At 42.4% G+C, this 24,598-nt stretch overlaps 1 protein-coding gene across 1 annotated transcript in view; it reads left to right on the top strand.

Annotated features, from left to right (window-relative positions):
- itga8 (integrin, alpha 8) overlaps positions 1–24,188 on the top strand; it is a 37,958-nt gene extending 13,770 nt beyond the window's left edge. The window contains exons 13-30 of the mRNA XM_023403145.2: positions 561–758; positions 5,261–5,306; positions 5,487–5,594; positions 9,490–9,545; positions 9,974–10,131; positions 10,286–10,417; positions 11,440–11,507; positions 12,622–12,769; positions 13,542–13,634; positions 16,529–16,608; positions 17,137–17,217; positions 18,525–18,630; positions 19,729–19,887; positions 21,702–21,818; positions 21,936–22,049; positions 22,437–22,538; positions 22,656–22,778; positions 22,905–24,188. Coding sequence (XP_023258913.1) covers positions 561–758; positions 5,261–5,306; positions 5,487–5,594; positions 9,490–9,545; positions 9,974–10,131; positions 10,286–10,417; positions 11,440–11,507; positions 12,622–12,769; positions 13,542–13,634; positions 16,529–16,608; positions 17,137–17,217; positions 18,525–18,630; positions 19,729–19,887; positions 21,702–21,818; positions 21,936–22,049; positions 22,437–22,538; positions 22,656–22,778; positions 22,905–22,994 — 1,979 coding nt within the window. The 3' untranslated portion in view covers positions 22,995–24,188. The remainder of the gene's footprint in view (positions 1–560; positions 759–5,260; positions 5,307–5,486; positions 5,595–9,489; positions 9,546–9,973; positions 10,132–10,285; positions 10,418–11,439; positions 11,508–12,621; positions 12,770–13,541; positions 13,635–16,528; positions 16,609–17,136; positions 17,218–18,524; positions 18,631–19,728; positions 19,888–21,701; positions 21,819–21,935; positions 22,050–22,436; positions 22,539–22,655; positions 22,779–22,904) is intronic.
- Positions 24,189–24,598: the final 410 nt, after the last annotated feature.

Genomic DNA, 24,598 nt, shown 5'->3' with positions numbered 1-24,598 from the left:
TTCATGTGGAACTAGTTGTTTAGACTGAGAGAGAGGGGGTCCGGAGACAAACAGGATGTCTAGAGGTGTTTGTACAGTTACAGTAGTGAGGGATGCTTTAACGCAGGACAATACAATGCGTGGACCATAAGAAGTTAATGAATGAATACTCAAATCTGCATTTGTAGTTATGAGAGCTGCTCCATCCAATGTGGATTTGGAACTATTTCAGCCCCAAATGTGATAATCTCTTAGCCCACTTTCTAACATTGTGCCATTATAGACTGAGATTTAACAAAACTTGCCCAACACAAACTAACCAAGAATTAGAGCAATGACCTAAACAGTGCCCAGACAGAATAAAAAAGAAAGAGGAGAGGAAAGATAAAAAAGACGAGTATAATAAATGGAAATGAAAGAAAAGAGGTTAATGGCCCGCTGATATGGTCCCACAGTGCAGGTAAAGGAAGGTCAAGCTCTTTTCCTTCTACCTGTATGTGTTCCTCTTGCTTCTGTCTCAGAGGGACCTTAACCCTGCTGATGTCTAAAACATGCGTGTGTGTGTGTGTGTCATCCCTTAGACGTGGCAGTGGGCTGTCCGTTCGGAGGCGAGGAGCGTGGGGGCAGAGTATTGATCTTTAACGGTAACAGAGACGTATCCACGCAAGGCCTGATGCTGAGCCAAGAGCTGAGAGCAGCCCGCTCCCCCGGCGGCGGCTTGCCTGGATTTGGGTTCACTGTAAGAGGAGGCCAAGACATGGACAACAATCAGTATCCTGGTAAATACCCACACTTAACAAGTTAGTCCCTCTCTACTCGACTCCCTGTGTTATAATCAAAATTCTTTCTCAGAGTTGCATTCCTTCACTTCTCCACTTTCTTTCCAGCTCCTCTCATTACAGCCTCCCTCCTATTCATTCTTGACCTCCGCATTTCATCGTTCCCCACATGCACTCCTCCGCCACCATCCCCATGTTCTCCCGTATTGCTTTCCTCCTCTTGTCTGGAAAAGTCATCAGTAAGCAGAAGGGGGTATAGGGATGAGTGCCAATGAGCTGCTGCCGCATCCATTCTTTGGGGGATTTTCAATACTCAAGAATGAGAGAAAACATGAGATTGAGAGAAAAAAAGTATAATAATACATTATCCGCATGTTCAGTCTGTCAGACGGTCAAGCCGCGGCCCGTATCCTTAAAACTGGAAGTAGACAAAGCATCATTCAATCAAATTGCATGCAAAAACTGCCGACTTTATGTGCCACCTACTTACTTTACCAGACACCTCCACCTTCTGACTTTACAAAACCTATTAGAAACCTCACTACAATCATAAGAGACCTGAAAAGGAGTGAGTTTTTTTTTTTTAAATGAGTGGGAAGCTGTTTATATACATGAGTTTTTAGTTCTGAAAAAAAATGGTCATTTGAAACAAAGCAGATCTGTAAAACCACTGTTTTACTACCTTATTTTCTCCCTAATTTGGAGCCACTCTGTTCTCAACATTACTCTGGGTTTGTGCTTCCATGGATTAGGCTGAAAAGGAGGATTTGTTTAGTTTTACCTTTTTTCTTTTTCTTTTTTTTGCCTCCACTCCCTTTACTCCTTTTCCTTTTCATTTCACTATAATAACAGATTTCTTCATTGCACAAACAGGATATCAGGCGAAATACACACACATGAGCACACACAAGTTCACATGTGCGGCTTGTGATCAGTTTCACTGGCAGCCAGAGAGTGTGTGTTGAGCGTGTGCCAGGCTCCAGGTCAGAGCTAGACCCTGTGCAGGCCCGCTGCAAATCAGAGATCCTGAATTAAAAACGCTGTACAGTAAATACACACAGGGGTTACAGGTTGAAACTTAGGCTGGTGGAGGCCCTTTGGGAGGAAGAAGTAAAGTAGAAACTCATGGGTGGCAAAGCTTTCAGCCAACACACACACACACATACACACACACACACACACACACACACACACACACACACAGTATAAACACACTCACACAAATGTGCAGTGCTTGTGTCGTCTGTCATTAGAGAGCCGGCTGACGGAAGTGAGACACACACACACACACACACACACACACATGGTGTGTCGTTAGCAAGGTAGTAAAGTCACACTGTTCAAAGGAGCCAGCGATGTTTGATCAGCATTATGAGAGGACTGCACAGGCGTCTGGGAGGCCTGCTAGAGCCGCTTTATGCTCCCATCAACGTTAAATGTCATTAGTCCACTGCTGGAACACTGAGATAGGGAAGGATGATCATTAGGCTCCGCTTTTAGCTTTTATGCACTTTTTCTCCAAAGATTATATCATACATTTGTCCTGTTATTCAGCAGCTTAGACTCTGAAGCTAAATTAAAGTCAGAGGTCACAAAAGATGAGAAGCGAGGCAGGACCGGAACAAAAATGACGCCCACACTAAGAATTCAGCTGAATTAAGTTGAATTAAACAAGCATCTTTTGTTGCGAGCATGACACAGAAGCGTTCAGTGCTTTTACTGATGCAGTGGAAGGGGCTCAGATTGCCTTTGGGTGCATTTTAGGTTCAGCCAAGGGGTCAGAGGTCAAGAACTAACAATGTTTTACCTGTCAATCAAACCAGCTTGCCGCAAGAGTTACAGACACAGAGACGTGTCAGGGTCAGTGATTTGGATACGTGTTGTGTGAGGGGTCATTAGTTTGCTCATTTGGTCGGTAAGTAGGTGTAAATGTATTGCTGGGCTCCATATCTATATGGGACTCTCTTTATTTTCAGCTCATTCTGGATGTACTTTGTCTTAAAATCAAAAAAGAAAAAGAGGAACAAAGTGTATTGTTCCCTCATCACTAGATTTATACACCCCAAGTGCACCCTTAAACAAAACCTTCCATATTAAGCAATCCTAAGTAAATCCTCCTATCCCCCTGTCTCTGTCTCTGCAGTGGGAGAAATATACTTTTCATTACAAAAATGGAGTTTGGGTGAGGTATTGAAAATATGTATAATGGCTGGCAAGTTATTGAATATCCTCAAAATCCCACACATCCCGCATCCAAGAATTAAGAAATTTTCTCCCCCGAAATCACCTCCTTTTCCACTGAGTGCCATTGACCTTTGGCATTTCATCATTAAAACCTGTTCCCTGCAGCCAAACAGGCAGTCAGGGCAGGCAGCCAGTGACAGCTTGACAGTCTGTCTAAACTCTGGATGGAGGTTGTGTTTTCACAGCCCAGGACAGACACCATCAGCTAAAGCAGCTTAGTTACCGAGACTATACCGGCACCTAGACCAGTGAGTGAGTAGAGTGCACGCGCTGGTTTCTCAGCCCATTTGTGTGTGGGTAAGGTTGAGTGTGTCTCTGTGCACACACACTCTAACCTCAAATCAACAGTGGCAGGCAAGCTTTCCTGTGTGTAAGGAAATGGGATTGACATGGAAAGGAAAGTGGGCCGTTATTTGATTTAGCCCTCGGTGCAGCCATGCACACACTCGCACTCTCACACACGTTTAACCCCAAAGGTGCCCTATCCTCAAATCAGTCTCGTGTCATGCGGTGGTTTTGAGAACAAGCACGAGAGTCAGGATAAGGAGCACAGACAGCCACTGTATCGCACACACATATACATACATGTGGCAGGAGTGGATTTAGATTTCCAGGTTACACAACTCCAACAACGTGATGAACAGAGGAATTTGGCCTGGGAGTGAGGTGGTCCCGCTCTGTCTCTCTCTCCCTCTGCTGAAAATACACCTTGCCTCTGATGGCTTTCACAGATTGCGGTTTAAAGGCCAAGTGCATGATCCTCTGCCCTCCTTTTTCTTCCTATCATTTCCCAATCTCCTCCTCCTCTTGCGCTCTTTTCCCCCCTTTACCGTACCTCTCCAGCTGCCCCACAAAACCCACATCTTGGGGTCCTTTCTCGTCACGGGCTTTTCGATACAGTACGTACACACAGAGCCACACACACTCACACAGCGACATAGCACACCCCTGGGGAAGAGGGACCAGGGTCTAAATGTTTAATGTTGTGGTTTCAGGGGGGACTCAGTGACTGCGGCCAAAGGCAGAAACAGATGTGCCCCTCTCAGATTCAATTAGTCCCTTTCCTCTTAAATACGCAGGAGAGGGAAGTCACAGCAAATGACAAGCAAAGTCCAAAAGAGTCCACTTAAACCAGCTTAGCCCATAGCAGGTTACCACAGCACCTCCCTCTTATAGTTGATTCTAGTGCTAAAATAATCAGTTGATTAAACAATGAATTCCCTGGCTTCTGCTTCTCGTAGATGAGTATTCGCTGTTTTTCAGTTTTATGTGATTGTGAACAAAATACATTTTGGATTCTGGGGCATTGTAATGGCAATTTTCACTATGTTCTATCATGTCAAAGGTCAAACGATTAATCATGTGTGCAACAGAATAATTGATAATGAAAATAATCATTAGCTGCAGCCTCAGTTGCCTCTCAGTGAGCAGCCTGAGGTTATTCTGTCTTTCTCAGGTTTGCCCAGCTTAGTTTTGCCTGCATTTGGCAGTGGCGGCTTTTATCCATTAAGTCCCTCTCTTCAGTTTCACATTGTTTTAATCAGCACTTGTATGTGTGCATGGATGTCTCTGTGACAGTGTGTGTGTGTGTGGATTTCATTGGTATGTGTCCCCTGACCACAGCCATTAAATGCCGGCTCTATTTTAAGAGCCGAGAGCCAATTAAAAGTGTGTGTTCATCACAAAAGCCATGAAAACAAATAAAAATCACATATAGAGGAGATCTGTTGCTGCTTACAATTAGGAGGCGGCTGTTGCTACGCAGGCTCTTGGGAATTGTTGTTTAGCGAAATGTGATTGGAGCAATGTGAAATTTCTAATGGCACTGGAATGCAGCATGGGGTTCCTGTCTCGCAGCACACACACTTATGAACCCACATATACGCATACACATTAACGCATTATCTGTTTATGAATTTAGTCTGAACCAGGTCATGTGTGAAAGGGAAAGAAAGGAAAAGCACGGTGATATCAGAATGTCAACGCTCTACGTGTGTTGACGTGCCTGCGTGCGTGTGTGTGCACGTGTGTTAACGTGCCTGCGTGCGTGTATGTGCACGTGTGTGTGTGTGTGTGTGTGTGTGTGTGTGTGTGTGAGTGTATTAAATGTGAGAAGTCTGTGTTTGATGAAGATTGCTGGAGACCTTGAAATCAGTCCCATCTGTGGCATTCTTTGAAGCTCTCCGTTTCCCGTCTCTCCCCTCACTCTCTCTCCTCTCCCCCTCTCTCTCTCTCCCTCCCTCCCTCTCTCTTCACAGATCTGATTGTGGGGGCGTTTGGTGCAGGCGAGGTCTCGGTCTACAGGTAAGAATGAACAAGGTGTTCTGTCTCTTTTTGAAATGCTTCTCAAAGTAGAGACATGTTTTCCTGAAATTCAAAGAGACTTTGTAGATCTGTCTTATGTCTGTGCATTTGTGTGTGTGTGTGTGTGTGTGTGTGTGTGTGTGTGTGTGTGTGTGTGTGTGTGTGTGTGTATGTGTGTAGGTCTCGAGCTGTAGTGTCTGTGGAAGCTGCAATGACCCTGACTCCCAGAATCCTGAACCCTGATGACCGACAGTGTCACCTGCCTCAGACAGACATCATGGTTACCTGGTAAGAAGAGCAACCTGAGACCGTCTCTTACCCCAAATCCGTACTACATATTGATAATATGTATGTACCAGACATTTCCATTGGATAACTTTTATATGTAAACCTCTCTTTCGACTGGTTCCTCCTTATCCGTATGTGTGCAAAGAAAACGAACCCGGTCTGGCGCTTTAAACAACGTACAGAACTGATTACTGTCAGCGAATTTAAGTCCGTTTTAAAGTATGCTTTGGTAAATGCTTCTAAATTTATTGTTTTGACAATGTTGTTTCTTATTTTAAATTTGAGGTTTGGAAACGTCCTCTTTATGTCTCTTAACTGGATATTGTCTATACTCTTCGGTAGCATGTCATTATCTTAGCTTGTTCATATTGTTTGCATTTATTGTTTTATACAACGTTTAATGCTGCCCTCTTAGCCTGGTCCTTTCATCAAGTTATAAATATATATATTCAACTTTACAGTATCATGTTTTTCTAGTTAGTGCACAAGTAATGAATGTTCTTCATAATACAAGATGATGAATGCTGATTTTCGAACAACACTCTCAATTAAATGAGCAAAATGTTTTCACAATAACTTTATACTAAAATGTTTTCTCAAGATCTTCACCACAGTCCACAATTTGTTGTAATTTTTTGCAGCTGTGTGTAGCACCGCCACTTCCATTTGCATTGCATTGTGGGACAATAGCATCCATCAATTCCACGCTCAAAATCAAGCGTATACTCACGCATATACTTAATTTAGTCACTTCTCCAGTGTTAACACTCCAGACACTCAAGTATAATTTATTTCTACTTCGGAATTTGGAAACAGACTGTGTGTGTGTGTGTGTGTGTGTGTGTGTGTGTGCGTGTGTGTGTGTGCGTGCGTGCGTACGTATGTGTGTGCGTGTGTGTGTGTGTGCGTGTGTGTGCGTGTGTGTGCAGGTGAATTAAACCTAAATGGATCAAAGTCTTAAACAAACATGAGACTAATGAGCCCCACTGCTGCACTGAAACCCAGATCTGTAACAGGAATCTTACTGCTTATACTGTATCATAAATCAGTATGCAGTATAAAGTATAGACTTTCACGAATCACACACACTGACAGATGTGACAAATATTTCACCCCCGTGCTCTAGACGTCTGCCATCAGCCAAGCTCTATTTGTCTGTGAGTCTAATGCAATAATTTAGAAGCACACTGAAAAAGCACACTCATATAACTGGTACTTCACATTTATAGGACTGCAATTAATTTGAAACTGCATAATTCTATTTCGATTATATTATTGTTCCTGTGGGTAGCAGGCTGGCTTTGAACAGTCTGGGGGTGAGTTTAGTTGAGGGGAATGGGTCTAAAGGCTCCCGCTGGTTCGCCGCAGTCTATTGTTGGTTCTAACTTCTTGGGGCTGGAACCGCTGTAGGCCTGTTTGGACGGGAGAAGTGTGCTCGGCTAGTTGCCATCATGGTGTCTGTGTGTGCGCAGAAGTGTGTGAGTGTTGGCAGTGGGTGAAAAGGGAACAGGGTTTGGGTCGAACTGACAGAGAGCACTAAACTGTGGAATTCTGTCAAAACAAAACTCAGCTTATTTAAATAAACCGCCGTAAAGTTTCGGCTGGAGGTATGGAATCAGATAGGACACAGGACACACACACACACACACACACATTTACAGACAGACACACACACATGCAGAGAGTCAAACAGCAGCGCGGAGAATTGAGGGATGTCTGAGGCTCTTGTGTTTCAGAGCGGTAAGGATTTTTGACATTTCAGTTGTTTCCCTGCAGTGAGAGCGGGAGAGATGCATGATGGGAGGTAGCCCCAGTTTGTGCCTCCCAGGTGTTATTACCATTACACTTCAGTCTCAGAGTTCAGCATCAACTACTGCTGAAAAATAATGATAATTCGGTATCTACCACAAGCACCCAGGTATTTCCAGAATCCCCAAAAACCCTTCTAACCATGTGGTTGAAAAAAAATTTTTTCCAATGCACTTTTTTTTTCATGTTAAGTATTTTTGGGGTATTTTAAGCCTTTATTACGGATGGTGGAGTGCGCTTCTTTTTCTAGATCCAGACAAAGATGGTAGCCAGAAATAACATCTCTCCTTGGTCAATTCGTACCTTTTATTTAGCTATATTGGTATATATTTTTGTTTCTCTTCAATCTTTTATTTTCAGATACAAAGTGTTAATATTTTCCCTCTGTTTTACAGAAGGAGAAAGGACATTTGACATTTCTGCCTACACGAATTAGGAAATACAGTCGCAACTTGAGAACTGGGTTAATAATCTTTCTCGTTGTGCCGTGGACAGAATGTTTTTATTCTGTTTTTGAGAATTCTGGAAATCCCTTCAGAACAGCAGTAAGTGTTGTTAAAGTGGCGATAAATAACAATATTTTTATACTTACAATGGATCTTCTCAGCTCTATAGAGAGCTTTTCTCTCAGCTAATTGCTTTTGTTTTTGGATTCGCGTCTTTACTGCTTTGGTGCTGCCCAGCACTGGCAAACAGAGAAACGTTGCAACTAGTTGGTGGACACAGCGGAGCATTTAGCAGCGATACAGCCAGATATTTCCCTCAGGAGAGTAAACATCAGACTTTCATTCATTCGGTGGTTAACATGTTAATCACGTTTTCCAGCCTGTTCCTACTGCCACCAAGCGGATTTTTTTTTTTTTTTAATTGTTGCAGGTTTAAACGACCCTCTTGGTTTTTTAACCACTGGGTAAAAAGAAAATCAGATGCATAGCTCTTTGAATGGATTGAAGGAGTGGTGGAAAAAAGAAGGACAGCTACTTAATGACCGGTCTTAAATTGAAAGTTCTCACTCATTAAGCAGACCCTTGGTTGTGGGGGAAGGGATTTATGTGTACATTTTTGCAGGGAGGGCCGGTGAGCAGTGTGTAGGGTGGTGGAGCACATATGCATTTTGGGGAAAATTACATAGAGTAATGACCAACCAAGAGCCAGAGCTGTTGTCAGTAGAATGGGGGTAATTTCCGTGCTGCATACACTTAAGTTTGACACACAGTGCTTATTAGAGTCACACCCGCCCCAAATACAGAAAACGCAGAGGCATGCTTACATGCAACACTTATTAAACACACATGAAACCACCTGGAAAGGTCAAAATGGCTTAGGGGAACACATTTTGAAATAGAAACCTGTATTTTATCACACGCATAAGCTCCCATCTGTAGCACATTCTGCACGCAGGAAAACTAGCTCATCATTATTGTGTCATCTAATGGGGATCCTAATTATTAACAAACACACAGGCATCCACAAACATCTGCGATCTAGTTGTTAGGGTTTGCGAACCGAAACCAAACAAACGATAATCACATGAAGTCATTTACCTCCTGCCTCATGCTGTATTGCTGAGTCTTCAGTGTAGATGCAGGAACATTACATCTGTAGCTTCCTCAGATTAGCGGTTATTAACAGTGCGGGGCTCCCTGTGTGGGAGTCACTTTCCTGTTCTTGATTAAAGAGGTGATAACACACACACACACACACACACACACACACACATTCATACACACATAAATAGAGGAAATGCACAAAAGTTTCCCAGTCTCCTATGTCTATCTACAGGAGGGACTCATTGGGCCCTAAGCGGTATTTCCCACTGCCCCCTGGAGTACAGGGAGGAAGAAATGCCTTGCTTATGAACAGTTCATTTATTTATTTATTCAGTTTATAGTCGAGTATATTTTCAAATGAAACTTTATAAAAAAGGTTATTGTTATGTAATTGGAAAAATGTAACATATTTGAGAAATCACAGTTAAGATGAATAACATACTCCTTGCCTTCCTGGGACCAGGGGCTAACAGTCACAATCTTCTCTCTCTCTCTCTTTTCTATCTCTCCTCCCTCCCAATAACCTCATCCTCCAGTCTGAAGGTGGATGTGTGTGCAGCAGTGAGCGGTGTGGGGATCCCCAGCTCTGTAGGTAAGCAGCTGTGCACAATATGGTGAATAGAGAACGAGAGAGAGAGGGATGCAAAAGGGAAAAGCTCAGTGGGTGGGACAGTAGTTAGAGCCATCCATGTTGCGCATCTCATTAGAGTTTCCTGCTGAGAAACCACCGCTCTGCCGCACCGATCAGAGCTGAGAACAAAGGAAGGAGGGAGGGTGGGAACAAGAATTGGATGCAGGCACAGACAGTGGAGGTGTGAAGCACATTGTTTCCACTGTCTAATTATGCTCTGTAGAGTAGAACACCTACAAATGGCTCCCTACTACATAACCGATGGAAAGTCACATACACACATGCACACACACACACAGAGTTGAGGAGTGTCTGCTCGGATGGATGTTCTTATTGTTACTGTCATTTCTCCATCCGTCTCCACCTCTCCATCATTCCCTCCTGTCCAGACCTGAGAGCGGAGCTGCAGCTGGACTGGTTGAAGGGCACCAGGGGCGGAGTTAAACGAGTTCTCTTCCTGGACACCCAGCAGCCTCAGCGCACGGGACTCCTATCGCTGGGTCACAACCGCCCACGCACATGCCTGAGCTACACCATTTATCTGAAAGTGAGAAAAAAAACGCACAGATATCCAATGAGCTTTGAATTGTGTTGTGTATTTTGCAGAGGAATCAGCTGTACAGCCGCTTGGTTTACCATTTAAACCAAAACAAGGCTGAACAGCTGCACATTTCTCACCTCTGTCTGTTACTTCTCCACAGGAGGAGGATGAGTTCAGGGACAAATTGACCCCTATCTCGCTGGCTCTGAACTACAGCTTGGCTCCTCCCCCGCATGGCCAACACCTCCCACCCGTCCTTAACCGCTACAGCAGCACCTTCCTCCAAGAGCAAGTGAGTACATGTACACTAGTATGAGCATAATATTTCATATATACAGTATAATACTATGTGATTTTGCTGCTTTAGTTAGTTCTGTACACACGGCATCTCCTTCATGTTTGTCCATCCTAGAAGAGGAATCCCTCTTGTATTGCTCTTCCTGAGCTTTCGTCCGAGTTTTTTCTTCAAGGGTCAAAGGATAAATGGCGTCGTATGCTCAGCAAACTTGTGACTTGTGATATTGGTCTCTTGAAATATGATTGACTTGAATTGACTGAGTGACTTTGTGGCCTAAAACTAACTTGATATTATATTGTTTGATGAAAACGCTGGCCTTGGACACAGAGAGGCTTTATCACAAATAAAAAAAATGATCTGCCTTACCTGTTAAGTTCATTTCAAGTGCAAATTTTCCCACTAAAAATAAGATGAATATGGTTGATAAACTCACTCTTTTTTCCCAGTAGATCAAACAGTTATAATCCAGAATTCACTATCAAAAAATCAAAAACTCAGCTCTGTACCAATTTCAGACTTTGTATTTGTTTGTCAAATAAGCAAGCCTGATGAAAAATATGCACTCTAATGCTCTTCCACTTGCACAAAGATAAAAAATAAATACCAAGAGGTTTTTTCCAGAGCTGAGGCTTTGATGGGCAGCAAAGCATTTTCTTCTATTTTAATTCTCAAGTATGTACTTGCACACTCATGGACCACACAGGCAATGTGACCTCACTGAAGTAGCTTTATCCACATTATTTGAAGTTTTTGTATTTGCTTTATATTTTTCATTACATACCACTACAATGTTTATTGCAAGATTAGACTTAAAAACAACCAAACCCAACCTCAGTCTGAAGCTGGGCACAACATAGCAGAGCTCTAGCGTGCGTGTCTCTGTGCACGTACGCCACCTGCATCCTGGTGTGTCCAAGTTACTTTTTCTTCTATTTTTGGTTTCATGATGATGCCCAGGGTACCTTAAACATTTCCTCATGACAATCCCCCTCTCATGTCCCCCCTCTTCCTCTCAGGCCTACATTCTCCTGGACTGCGGAGATGACAATATTTGTATCCCTGACCTCCGGCTCTCCGCTAGCATGTAAGACTGACACGGCCATGCCCTCTGACCTCAACCTGTAAACACTCAGCACTTGACACGGCCAAACACAGACACACATGCACACACAGCTAAACCAAGGAAAGTATGTCTGTTATTCCTCACACAATGACCAAAGTTTACACTGAAGTTGCTCATATTGTAGTTCTATATACTATGTGGTGTGTGCGCGCGTGCGTGTGCATGTGTGTGTGTGTGTAAGTGTGTGTGTGTGTGTGTTTAAGTATGTGTGTGTGTGTGTTTAAGTGTGTGTGTGTGTGTGTTTAAGTGTGTGTGTGTTTAAGTATGTGTGTAAGTGTAAGTGTGTGTTTTTGTGTGTGTGTGTGTTTAAGTATGTGTGTGTGTGTGTGTTTAAGTATGTGTGTCTGTGTGTGTGTGTGTGTGTGTCTGTGTGTGTGTGTGAGTGTAAGTCTGTGTGTATGTGTGTGTGTGTATGTGTGTGTGTGTGATGGTGTTTGTGTGCACATGTATATGTGAATTAGCCTCCTCTCTATAGTGTTTCCAGCTGTACGATATCTCCATGGCAGCGTTACACAAACATCCTGTCACCCTCTACTGACTGAGACACACTCTCTCTCTCTCTCTCTCTCTCTCTCACACACACACACACACACGCACACACACATACATTCTTGGGGTTATTGATGGGGTCAGGGGTATTGCATTCTTTGCAGATGAGTGGATTACACACAAAGTCCAATCCTAAAAATTAGAAACTTAATTTGACAAAAAACACAAGACGGGCAATTTTATTTTTTATGAAACTGAAGAAAAGTCGGGGTGTCGTGTAGCGTAGTGGTTTAAGCAGGCGCCCCATGTGTAGAGGCTACAGTCCTCGCTGCAGTTGGCCCCGGTTCGAATCCCGCATCTTTCGCTGCATGTCATTCCCCCTCTCTCTGCCTCCCTGTTTCCTGTCACTCTCCACTGTGCTGTCCATTAAAGGCATAAAAGCCCCAAAAAATATACTTTAAAAAAAGAAACTGAAGAAAAGTGCGTAAATGTCTGTGTCCTCTATGTAACTGAAAAACTGTATTTTCTCTGTACACTGTTCTCTCTTTTAAATATAACACGCACACACACACACACACACACACAGGGACCGCTCAGAGCTGGTGATTGGAGATGACAATCTGGTCATGTTGACCATCACTGCGGTGAACCGAGGAGAGGGAGCCTACGAGACAGAGCTACACACACTGATACCACCAGAAGCTGACTACATTGGAGTGGAGCGCAGGGTAGAGGTAAATACACACACACACACACACACACACACACACACACACAAATTTTTCTGAAATCCGTTATTCTAGTTTGATGTTCAGGTCCAGCAGGGTGGATACTGAAAATAGACATATAGGATTGAGGCACTTATCTCATCATGATTGATGCATGTGCCAAGTGACCACAAAAAAAATAAAAAGTAAAGGAAGTGAACTATTTGAGGCAGTGGCTACAGTACGGCATCACATCCTGTTGTGTCGTGGTGTGTGTTTGTTTGGCGTGATTAAGGCGAGGCTATCAGCAGGGCATGCTTTACTGGCAACTGCCCAAAGGTCCCTATTATGATTTACAAGCTGCATTAGTGACCACGGAAATGGATAGGGTCAACTGCTGTGTGTGTATGTGTGTGTGTTTGTGTGTGTGTGTGTTTTTGTGTGTGTGTATGTGTGTGTGTGTGTGTGTGTGTCAATTTATGTCTGTGTGTGTGTGTTTGCACGCGTGTGTGCGCTAATGAGTGTGTAATGGGGCTGGTTGATTGATGAGGTTGTTACTGTCAGAGCATTCATCACTCTTCCTCTCCCACCCTTTGCCCTCCCTCCTCTCCCTCCTTCTCTTTTTCAATCCCTCACTCTCTTCCACCTTTGATGGTGTTGTACTTCCCTCCCTTGTTCTTTTCTCACCCCCACTTGACTCTCGCTGCTCCCTGTTTGTCACTTTCATTCCCTTTTTTCTTATCATCTCACTCACTGGCCTCTTCCTTTTCGTTTTGCTCTCCTTTCCACTCCTCTCTAGTCGCTGTCTCAGCTGAATTGCGAGTACAAAATGGTCAACGAGTCCAGGATGGTGGTGTGTGACCTCGGGAACCCAATGGTCGCTGGGACAGAGGTGAGTTTTTTTACACCCAAAAGCACAAACGCACACATATGCTTGTCACAAAGCCCTAATCCCACCCCTTTAAACACCAATGCTAAGGAGCTGAGACTGTTACTCATCAGGTTTAATTCACATTGATTGATGGTTTCAAATGATTGCTGATCATCACCTTGACCCTCATTCCACACACTCTGACTCCCATGACTATGCTTCACACTCAACTTGTGTGTACGTTCATGCATGTGTGTGTGTGTGCGGTGTGCAATAATAATCCATTTAGCTCTTGGATGGCTGACACATGCAGGAAGACAAGGCTTTGTAAAGTAAAGAGTGGTCTCTTCCTACATGAAATTCCACCGCGCCGGCGAACGTATGTGTTCCACAAAGCGTGTCACATGTGCTTTAGTGTGTGCATGTGAGCAAGTGCGTGCGTGTTACTCTTGATGGAGGGTTTTTCTAAAGGTGTCAAGGCCAGCAGAGAGGTGCGCTTGAGCTCTGGAGGTGACTCACGGCATTCTGATAAATCAATTATGTGGTCATGTTTCACTGCTGGGGGAGGAGAGCAAAACAAGGCATGTAAAAGGGACAACTCATGTGCACGTGTGTGTGTGTGTGTGCGCGCGCTACCCAGCCATCCAGATGTTTCCCATATTTAACTCTCCCCTTGCCCCGCTGGATGTTGAGGAATCCATGAGCTTATGCAGAACATACCTCCATGTACCCCATACAGACTCTGGTCATATTGTGCAACAAAATAATTTTAATCACCAGAGTTCATTCCTTGTGCCACATGACACAGATGTAGTGCCTCTGTCAGTGTAGGAGGTACATGCCTGAGGGAAAGCTGTTTTTGGCTTCAGTATTTGGCTCCAGTATTGTCTACCCGCCTGCATCTTTTCTTGCTTTTCTTTCTTTCCTTGTTTTCATTTCAGTAGTGTGAGAGCGATCAGTAAATTTATTTTAAAGTTTTGATAGCAATCAACAATGGATGAAAAGACACTGACTACAAAACCACAGATGTTTTAAAATGGACGAGGTTTTGACCCCACTGCGATCCTTGTCAGGTGAAAGACAAAGCACCGACTGGTATCGAAACACTGACATTTAAAATCATTTGTGGTTTAGAGTCAGTGTGAAGCATAACTCTTCTTAGAGATGCTATTTAATGGTGTCCTTGCACCTACCTGTGTTAATTCTTCTCTTCCTATAATGATAATGTTAACATGAGCTGGGCGATAATTTAATATCATCATCTATCTATTTCAGTGGAATCCAATTTTGAGAATATGATTATATTATATTTTCCTATACAAAATGATGTGATATATGATTTAATTAGTGGAACATAGTTCATTACATTTCACTACAGATGTTCTGATACCACTTTTTCCTTCCCGATTCCGATACTTTAACGTGTGTATCGGCCCATACCGAGTACATATCCAATACCATTGCATTAAAAAAAAATTCATCACCTGTATAGTGCTAACGCTGTAAGGATGCGATGTGATTGTTGTCGTAGTTGTATGGCATGGCTCAGATTGAATATGACTGCCATTAGAATTTTGTTATTATCCAACTCTACATGTAACATCAGTTCATGATACTTGATATTAATCCCTGTCATATCTACATTTAAAGTGAAGCCGCGTCTTTCGCTGAACATTTGCCACAACTGACAATTATAGAGTAATGGTAAATAAGAGACCAATTAAAGCTGTAGCAGCTAAACCACAGAAAGGATTTGCTGGTTTTTTTTTTGTTTTTTTTTAAAGTCACATATTCTTGCTTTGAGCATCCTCATTCTAAAATGTTTTGAGTATCAAACACCCTTGTAGCCTCGAAACATGGCTGCCATCCTTCTTGAAACACAGCCACAATGGTTAGTTGAATTCTTGCTCGTTCCAGTGGATACTTTGTACGGCGGACAAAAACTATTACAATGCCCTTAGAAACTTCTCAAACCACTGCTTTATAGCATAAACCACATCTCTCTGTATTGTTTCAAAGAACCATTGTTATGCCAAAACGTGGCTAAATACGCTGCTTGTGGCAAAGCTCTGTAGCTTCACGGAGGGTAATAGTCAAACACAGAAGCCATGTATTGTGGCACAATGATAATTATTTGGAATAAACTGAGCGTACAGATAGACAGTGCATGGGTACTGTGAGAAAGTTTCTGTGAATGACTTGATGATTTTTGTCCACCGTGAAAATGCAGAATCCATTGTAACCCGGATACATTCGAGACACGCAGCTTCTGGTCTCTCTAAAGGACGAAACTAAACTTTCTAACAGCCAAACTTTTAAACCAGAGGGGAAACCAAAGAGACACAGTTAACCTCTCCCTTCCACCGCCTCTACAGACTTCTACTTTGACGGCTGTTTTCCTCCTCCACCCCTCTCTGCCACACGGAGTATCATAGCTGATAGTGACGTCTGCTCCTTTGGTGTCTGTCTCTTTAGATCTTTCCTCCCTGGCTTTGTAGTCCTGCAGCCGCAGGCACGCCTCTTGAAGTGTTAGTGTGTGTCTGAATGCTGTCATTTCCCTCTCTGGACCATGTGTGTCTGACCTGTTGTTCAGTAGAGCTTACACACACACACACACACACACACACACACACACACACACACACACGCACACCAACATGATCTTCTGCCTATGTAATAACAGAAGAGGAAGAAGAGGATCTAGTTAACAGGGGTTTTACTGTATATTACTAGACACTTAAAGACACGATGTGACCTTTGATGTACGGATGCACCTTAATTCTGCCTTTCTTCCCTCTTTCACTCTTTATCTGTCCTCCTCTTCCTCCTGTCACATGTTTTTTTTAATACACTCTCTCTCTCTCTGTCTCTCTCTCTGTCTCCCTCTCTTGCGTCCTCTCCACACTCCTGCCCAGCTGTCTGTGGGTTTGAGGTTTTCTGTCCAAAGGTTGGATGATGCCGGACCAAAAATCAGCTTTGAGCTACAGATCCACAGGTGACACACCCACCAACGGTCACGCATACTGCCTAACGTCCCACACTCACACACACACACACACACACACACACACACACGTACAAAGAGCTGTTTGTCTTTTCCCTGAGCCATGTAAATAAGTTCTGTGTCTGTCCTGATCATGTCAACGTCTGTGGTTTGATGAAACTAACCGCAGCGACAGAAGAAGACAGATGGCCGTGAGGAACTCCAGAGAGAAGACAAGCTTGACACAACCCGTCCACTGTTTTGCTTCATTGTATTGATTTCGATACTGCACATCACTAGACACAGAAGCAGACAGTTAAATGTAGGCCAAGCTAGAGGAATCCCTCTTGGAGTCAGCTGAACATAAAAATACAGCTTTATCAAGAGCTTTTCTGAGCCTTTGGTTTCACTCATATTGTATCACGGCCTCCGGTGCAATGTTTCCAAATAGACAGTGGATGTAGAGCATAGCCAGTGAGGTGTTTGTTTTCATTTTCACACCTTAGATTTTAAATAAACTCCCTGTGAATGTTTCCACAGCTCCAACAAAGATAACTCCAACAGCAACCCTGTCGCTTTGAATCTGTCCATCGTTGCCAAGGCCCAGCTCGATTTACGTGGGTAAGTGAAGCATCTTTGCGTGTGAGAGCGCGGCGTCTTCACCAAGAAACAGTGACAAAAATTCTTTGTTGCCGTGTCTGTTCCCTGAAGATACAACTGATCTGGTTTCAGTCTAAACTTGTTGGTGTTTGAAGGATATTACTGCCCCTTTTGTAATGTTTGAATTTGTGAAGCATGTTTATATACAGATGGAAAACAGCATGAAAACACATTGCTAGAAATAAATTTGAAGTAATCATGTGCACATGGGATTCTTATGAGCCATTGACATGTACATAGATGCCCATATGCCCACTGAGACACGAACACACATAAACACACTGACACTTCAAAGCTTGGAGCCTTGCATGGCGTTGTTTGGGTGTGGTCACTGGTACACACAAGCAGAGGGGGTCCTGGGATGACAGAAACGAGAATATACAAGTTCCTGTGTTTGTACTGCCTCAGCTGTTTCCATCTAGAGTTAGAAATTCTGCATTTTATATTCTAAACCACAGTTTTTAAAATACACAGCAGTGGGATTTATTCAACTCTGATTAGACTGTGCCCACCAGTAGTAAGATCTGCATGCACTGCATGTCAATTGTATTCATATTTGGCTTTCAAACATTACACCAACCATTTGGGGCAGTATGGTGTCCTCAAACGAGGCAGGAAAATCTTCAAACTGGCATTTAAAGCTTCACTTGCATCTCTCACTATTATTGATAGAATAATATTAATTCTGACAGAGTTTATATGAACTTTTTAACAGTTCAAAATGTTTTTGTGTTTAATTTTTTCTTTAAAAAGGTACTTATACGTCAGACATGGAATATTTGACCTTCCAATATGACAACAGGGCTGTTAAAGGATAGGGTCAGATTGTTTAAGTCAATCTCACAATTATATTCACAGAACATATGTACAGACAATGTGTTTAAAGAGTTTTTCTGTGCTGACCATGACGTGTTACCTTCCTAGTGTAACTCCAAAAAAACTAATATGAGGCTTTAGTCATTTGAGATTTTGAAAAGGTTAAAAGGTGTTTTTGCAAAGCTATTGGCCTTTTGACGCAAACGTACTCTGTGTTTGATTGCTGAGCCATGGTGGAGGGATACAGCCTGGTAGTCAGGTGTAGGTTTGTAACACAGGCGATAAGGCCGACCTCTGTCAACTAGAGAGTATCCCTCTGTCACAGCCAGAGGGAAATGACCAATAACAGCTGTCAACATTCATATGGACAGTGAGTATTATATTTGGATGGACTCATAACCTATTAATGTGCACATGCATCAGTGTCACTGAGTTGTTTCTCCTCCCTCCAGGGTGTCTCATCCCTCTCAGGTGGTGCTGCCATTCCCACGCTGGGAACCCAAAGAGAAGCCTGTCAAAGAGGACGACGTGGGACCACAAGTAACACACATATATGAGGTAAATGGACGCCTTTGCATCGACGCACAGCTAAGTGTCTGAATATCTTGGGATGTTTTTGTCGTTGTTGGTCAAGAAAGTACAGGTCTCTGCGTGGACTGTTAAGATGAAAAGAGCAGAAAAATAGGTGTGGGAAGTTGTAAATTAGACCACAGCAAGAAGGGGGCTCTGTGAGGTGAAGCAAAGAGAAACACACACACATACAAAGTAAAACCAGTAGCTCTATAAATAATTGGCCCCTGGCTGATCAAAGGTCTCCAGCTCAGGAGTAATTACTGCTGTGAAGGCAGGAAAAAGAGACATGAGGAGGGAAAAGAGAGAATGGAATAAGGAGCAAGGCGAGGCGAGAGGAGGAGGAGGAAAGGGGAGTGGGGTTGTTCTTAAGACTGGACACAGTATAATGAGTAATGAGTGATAATCATTGAGGGGAAAAACAAGGTCAAACAGAGGTACAGACAAACGGTTAGATGGAAGGAGGATGGCAGACAGACTGGCAACAGTTTACAATAGGGGTGAGTATTTGTGCGTGTGTGTGTGTTGTACATTTTTGTTTTAAAGGGATGGCTGCTTCATTGAACTGGAGTGCAGCAGTGTCTGGCCTGTCCTGCAGCTGATAATGATTTTCATTTGTGGTACTTTTTCCAGTTGGCAGCTGCTTCTAGTTAGAGAGAACAGAGTTTTTTTTTTTTTTTTTTGCTCTCATAGAATTCCTGCCCCGCAGCACCAGGATCATGTCCTGTTTGGATGACTTGCTTCAGTGTTAATGACCATGTGTGTGTATGTGTGTGTGAGAGAGAAAATACAGGGTAAAAAAAGAGGATTTATTGAATTGATGGTTCATTTAGGCTCATAATTCATTTATCCTCATTTAGATGTGGAATGATGAGCCAGGTGATGCTGTAGGTTTAGCTTGTCTTGCGTTTCAATCCCCAGTGACTGAAGGCTGCATTAGTATTATCTTCACTAAAACACAGGTGGCCTGTGTCTTCATTCCACAGTTAGGATAACCTGATTATAGCCTCAGTCACTTGAGACCTACTAATAAGACAGAAGAGACCACAATACTGACAACTTTCTTCTCCCTCCCTCTGTCTCCAGCTTCATAACTCTGGTCCAAGCAGTATTCGAGAGGCTGAGCTTCAGGTCGGCTGGCCTTCCCGTTTCCGTGACGAGAACCTGTTGTATGCCATGGAGATTCAAACTGACGGACCAATTAGCTGCCGGACGAACACCAGTCTCAACCCACTTGGCCTCCAGGTAACATGAAAACACGTATACACATACAAAACCAAATAAATAATCATGAATATATTTCCTGTAGAGGAAGTGAATATGTTTCATAGTGTTTCTAATCACTAAATTGTCTTTCTCACTCACAAAAACTTGCATGTTATTAAACCACAAGCCCTCCTGCAATATCAGACTTTTAGTTATTACATTGCTAGCGGCTTATTTATCCATTGGTCCATCATTTATACCCGCTCATTTAAAACATAATTGTACCCATTGTTCTGGCTGTTCTCCATGTTCTTTGGCTGGTTGGCTCGAAACAAGGAGGCTGAGGAGTATTATGTTTATTAGTAGAAATTAAACTTGGAAAAGTTTCCAATATCTATGATTTCATCTGTATAGTAATTCAAAAAGAAAACATGCAGTTATTTCAAAAAGTGAGCAATCATGTCTGAATGTAAAATGCTGCAAGCTACAACCATCTATGAAAACAAAGTGAGTCAGATATACAACACATGGTAAGAGGTCAGATTTTTTTTTTCTTAATTTTCTTCTTGATTTGCTCATTGCCAATATAAGTGTAAAATAAATTGTTGGCCAGACATAATAAAGCAATTTTGAGATGTCCCTGTGGGTTTTGGCAACTTGTGATAGCTGTTATTTTTTACACCTCACAGGCTAAATGATTATGCAGAAAAAAAAAATTGATACTAAGAATAACCAATAGCTGCAACATGACTGACAAATCTTTATGAGTGACTATTGCAGAAAAACGAGCATGATCCCTCACCAGCTTCCCACCAGCCAGTTGTGTTGTTAAAAATGGAGACACTGCTACTGGGAATTGATCCCATCTCTCCCCTAAGGTGGCACGCCATTTTTTTTTAGCCTCTGTGCCCCAAGGTTACACTGAATTAAACATTATTTTTACAGTAATAAATTTACAAACTTCAAACCACTGTCCAAAGCACCATTATTGTTATCTGTGGCCTGTTTATGCAGCTCAGTCACTTGAGACTCACCGGCCGAAGTGACAGAGCTGCTGCCCACTGAGCTGCAGGAGGAAAAGCAGACAACTGTAGTTGCTATGCTCTGCTTCCAAAATTAGTAGAGAGGAAAAAGCAAGTCATGTCCAACACATCTCTTTTGATTTGAAATGTTTTATTACTGTTTAATGTCCATCAAGCTTAAAATATCTATCTTTTATCGCAGTGAGTCCTCTCTCTCTCTGTTGTGAGTGAGCGGTAACATGAGGAAATTTAGGTCTTCAAATCCATCTTTCATCAAAACACTTTTTGATCAGATCACTAGCTGTCATTTGTTTCCACAGCTTCTGATTTTGTGTTATTTTACTACATCCCTTACAACATCTTTAAAATCTTACTTTACAAGCCTTCGCTGTCTCCACGTCCACTATCTCCTCATTTGCAGTCTGGGCTGCATCAGAGCCCATGTGCAATACAGACGACACTATAAAAACATCAGTATGTATTCACCAGGATGTTCTGACAAATAAGTGTCCTCACAAGGCCTAAACACATGCTGTTGAGGGAATGATTGAAATAACACCAAGGAATGTGAGCATTGGAACAACTTAGTATTTTTCCCGTTTACAATATCTTATTGGTCAAATCTCTAAAAAGCTGATAAACTCCTAAAAGCTCAGATCTGATATCAATGTAAAAGCCTAACTGGCTAAAATACAAGAAACAGTTCTTTTTAGACTACTACTAATACTCTAATATAATTCATAATAATAAATATAATAAATTCATCTTTGAAGTGTAGATTCGTCATTTTCATAGTGTTCATAACTCTCTCTCTCTCCTTGTCTGTGTCAGATCTCTGCTCTCCAGGACACACCTGAATTATTGGGTTTCTTGAGGAACACCAGCGCTCCTCCTCACCGCCACAAACGAGCCGTCAGCAAAGCTCAGAATTATAGCGGTAAAACCTTGGTGAGCCACACATATGTGTATATCCTCCTAAGAAAACAAACTCAACCGAATGTTCATTAGTGATTCACAGATGTTTGATGTTTTCCTTCTCTCTCTTCTGACTTTCCCCTCATGCAGAACTGCACTAATATCTCCTGTCTGAGGATCACGTGTGTGGTTGGCCGGTTGGATCGTGGGCAAAGCGCAGTGGTCAAGATCCGTTCAAGACTCTGGGCACATACTTTCCTGCAGGTCAATATCTTGAGCTATCATTTTGCTTTTGATTTTTTTTTTTTTTGCTTTACTTCCTTCCTAGGTTTATCACTCTATTTTTAGGGTTTGTCCTTGTTTTTCTGTGATTTACCGTTGTGCAACGAAAATAGACGAACAAAGGTTTAAAGTTGATTTCTATTCCCTTGAAACAGCAGTGGAGAAAACTATTTCACAATAAGGCCCATTAAGTTCTGGAACTCTTGATCATGTTCAATTTACCATTTTGTCTGGGCATGTTACTGCCAATCATCGGTCCAGTTCAAACTGAACTACACTGAGTTGTACCTGACAAACCAACATAATAATTAGAATATGAGATGGGTTAAATGTCACCTTTTAAAGAATAATGTAATATGTGTCTTACAGCGGCGTAATGACCCGTACGTTCTCAACTCTACCGTGTCCTTCATGGTCACAGCCATGCCGTACCGAATCCAACCCCCCACCCTGCCTCAACACACCACCTCGGTAAGATGGAGAATGGACACAGTAACTGAAGTGTGTGAGTTTTTCAGGCATTAAAGGCGAGAAAGGAAATGCATTAGCTCTTATAAATACTTTTCTCCATCTGTCTGCATTCTGCAGATGGGGACCCTGGTGTTGTGGGGGACTCCTGATGTATCGTTTGCTGTTCCACTCTGGGTCATCATCCTGGCCATTCTGCTGGGGCTGCTGGTGCTGGCCATGCTAACACTCGCCATGTGGAAGGTACACACACACACACTCACGCACACATACACACACACATACACACATCATCTTCCTTCCTAAAGCATTTCTTGTGGTAGTTTAATTATCCAATCCTACACTAATGGGTTAATATGATTCCCATAGTGTGGTTTCTTTGACCGGGCACGGCCACCAGCTGACGATGACATCTCCGACCAGGAGCAGCTGACATCTGAACAAACTGGGGACGCATAAGACGATGACATGACAGCTCCTGATTGGAGGACTGTGGTTTGGGAGGCATGTGCACCTTCTGAGTAACTTAAATCAGATCTGAGATCTGTTATAGTTGGACCTTACATTCCTTGGCTGGAGATCTTCTGCCTCTCTGTTAACGACACTGACTGAAAGTACAGACTGAAGACTGCAGCGCCAATCAGACTGGGACCAAAGAACGAGGTTCATACCAGAAGGAGTGGGACCAAAACACACTAAACAGGCTCAATCACACACACATGTACATTGTTTATCCATTGTGATGAAGCACCAGAGCTGAAGACAGACTGGACTTTGTTGTGAAGACAATGCTTTAAATGTTTCTGCAACTGAACGTTTTCATGTGTCTGTGTAAGTGAGGCACAAAGAGACTTGACATTTATGCACAAGTGCTTATGTGAGAATGAGAGCGTTTGTTTGTGAGAGTGCGTGTGAAGGTGTATATGTGGAGGTATTGTACATATGCGCGCGTTTATTAGGTGCCTCTTATGTCATCCTATCGTTCAGTTATTGAATTCTTTCCCCACCTGATTTAATTTATCCTGGTTCTGTATACAGATTTATTATACATACACACACACACACACATAGGATGCAGACACATGCATAAACACAAAGGCACAACGTTAATGTGTATATTTATGAATGTATGTGCAATATTTGGGTGTTGCGTGATACTGAAGCTTGTTTACACTGGCATTATTTTATTAGAGCTTAATGTTTCAATTGTTTATGTATATAAGTGATTAATTGGTATATTAGATATTAGTATTGCAAAAGCAACAGAGCAATTGTTTAGACTGATTTAAATCACCACATGACATTTTAAAAAAAGAATAAAGTGAGGAGACAAATAACAGATAAATAACTTATTACTGTCTTGCCTGTTATTTTGGATTTTTTTTCTGACAGTTGATAAGACTTAAAAGGAGAAGCAGACTTGAAAAGATAACCCGTCCATATCAAAACTACATTGCAGACAGTCTGAGACTGTGTACATTACTGCACGGACTGGCATTTAACAGTACATTTAATGTTGGCAGGCAGAACAAAGGGGTCGGGGCATCAACAGTACCCTGAATTTAAAACGTACCTTTAATGTGCCATCTTTGAGTCATCTTTGTTATTTGTATCAAGTGTGAAGTTTTATCGGAATAAAGTGTTGTTTGATTACTCATTCTCATTTTCAGTTTATTAGGTAACTGAACCTTACATTGCGCTCTGCAACATGAGCCCCTAAAAGAGCAAAGACACATGAAAAGATTTAATGATCACATTTTCATCTGTGCTACAGATACAGATACAGAACAGCAGTTCTGTGCCCAAACCAAGCAGTTAATTTTCCTATGTTTTATTAATACTAATAGCACATCGCTCTTTTATATAGTGCAGGTTACATATACACATACATGTACATACATGTACTATTCATGTTCTTTTGTAGTTTAATATGAATGAAAGTACAACACAAGACAAATATAGATTATAGAGTTAGATGTCATATATCTCTAATAGTATCTAAAGCCACCTCTTTCCAAATTCTTTTCTGGTCAGTCCTGTCCAATAACGTAATAGTTTCCCAG

Source organism: Seriola lalandi, unplaced genomic scaffold (genome assembly GCF_002814215.2).
Source record: "Seriola lalandi dorsalis isolate HSWRI2012SDOR001 ecotype SW California unplaced genomic scaffold, Sedor1 jcf7180002054062, whole genome shotgun sequence".
In the NCBI taxonomy this organism is placed as follows: domain Eukaryota; kingdom Metazoa; phylum Chordata; class Actinopteri; order Carangiformes; family Carangidae; genus Seriola; species Seriola lalandi.
The sequence above is the reverse complement of the archived record's forward strand: the minus strand, read 5'-3'. Positions and strand labels throughout refer to the sequence as shown.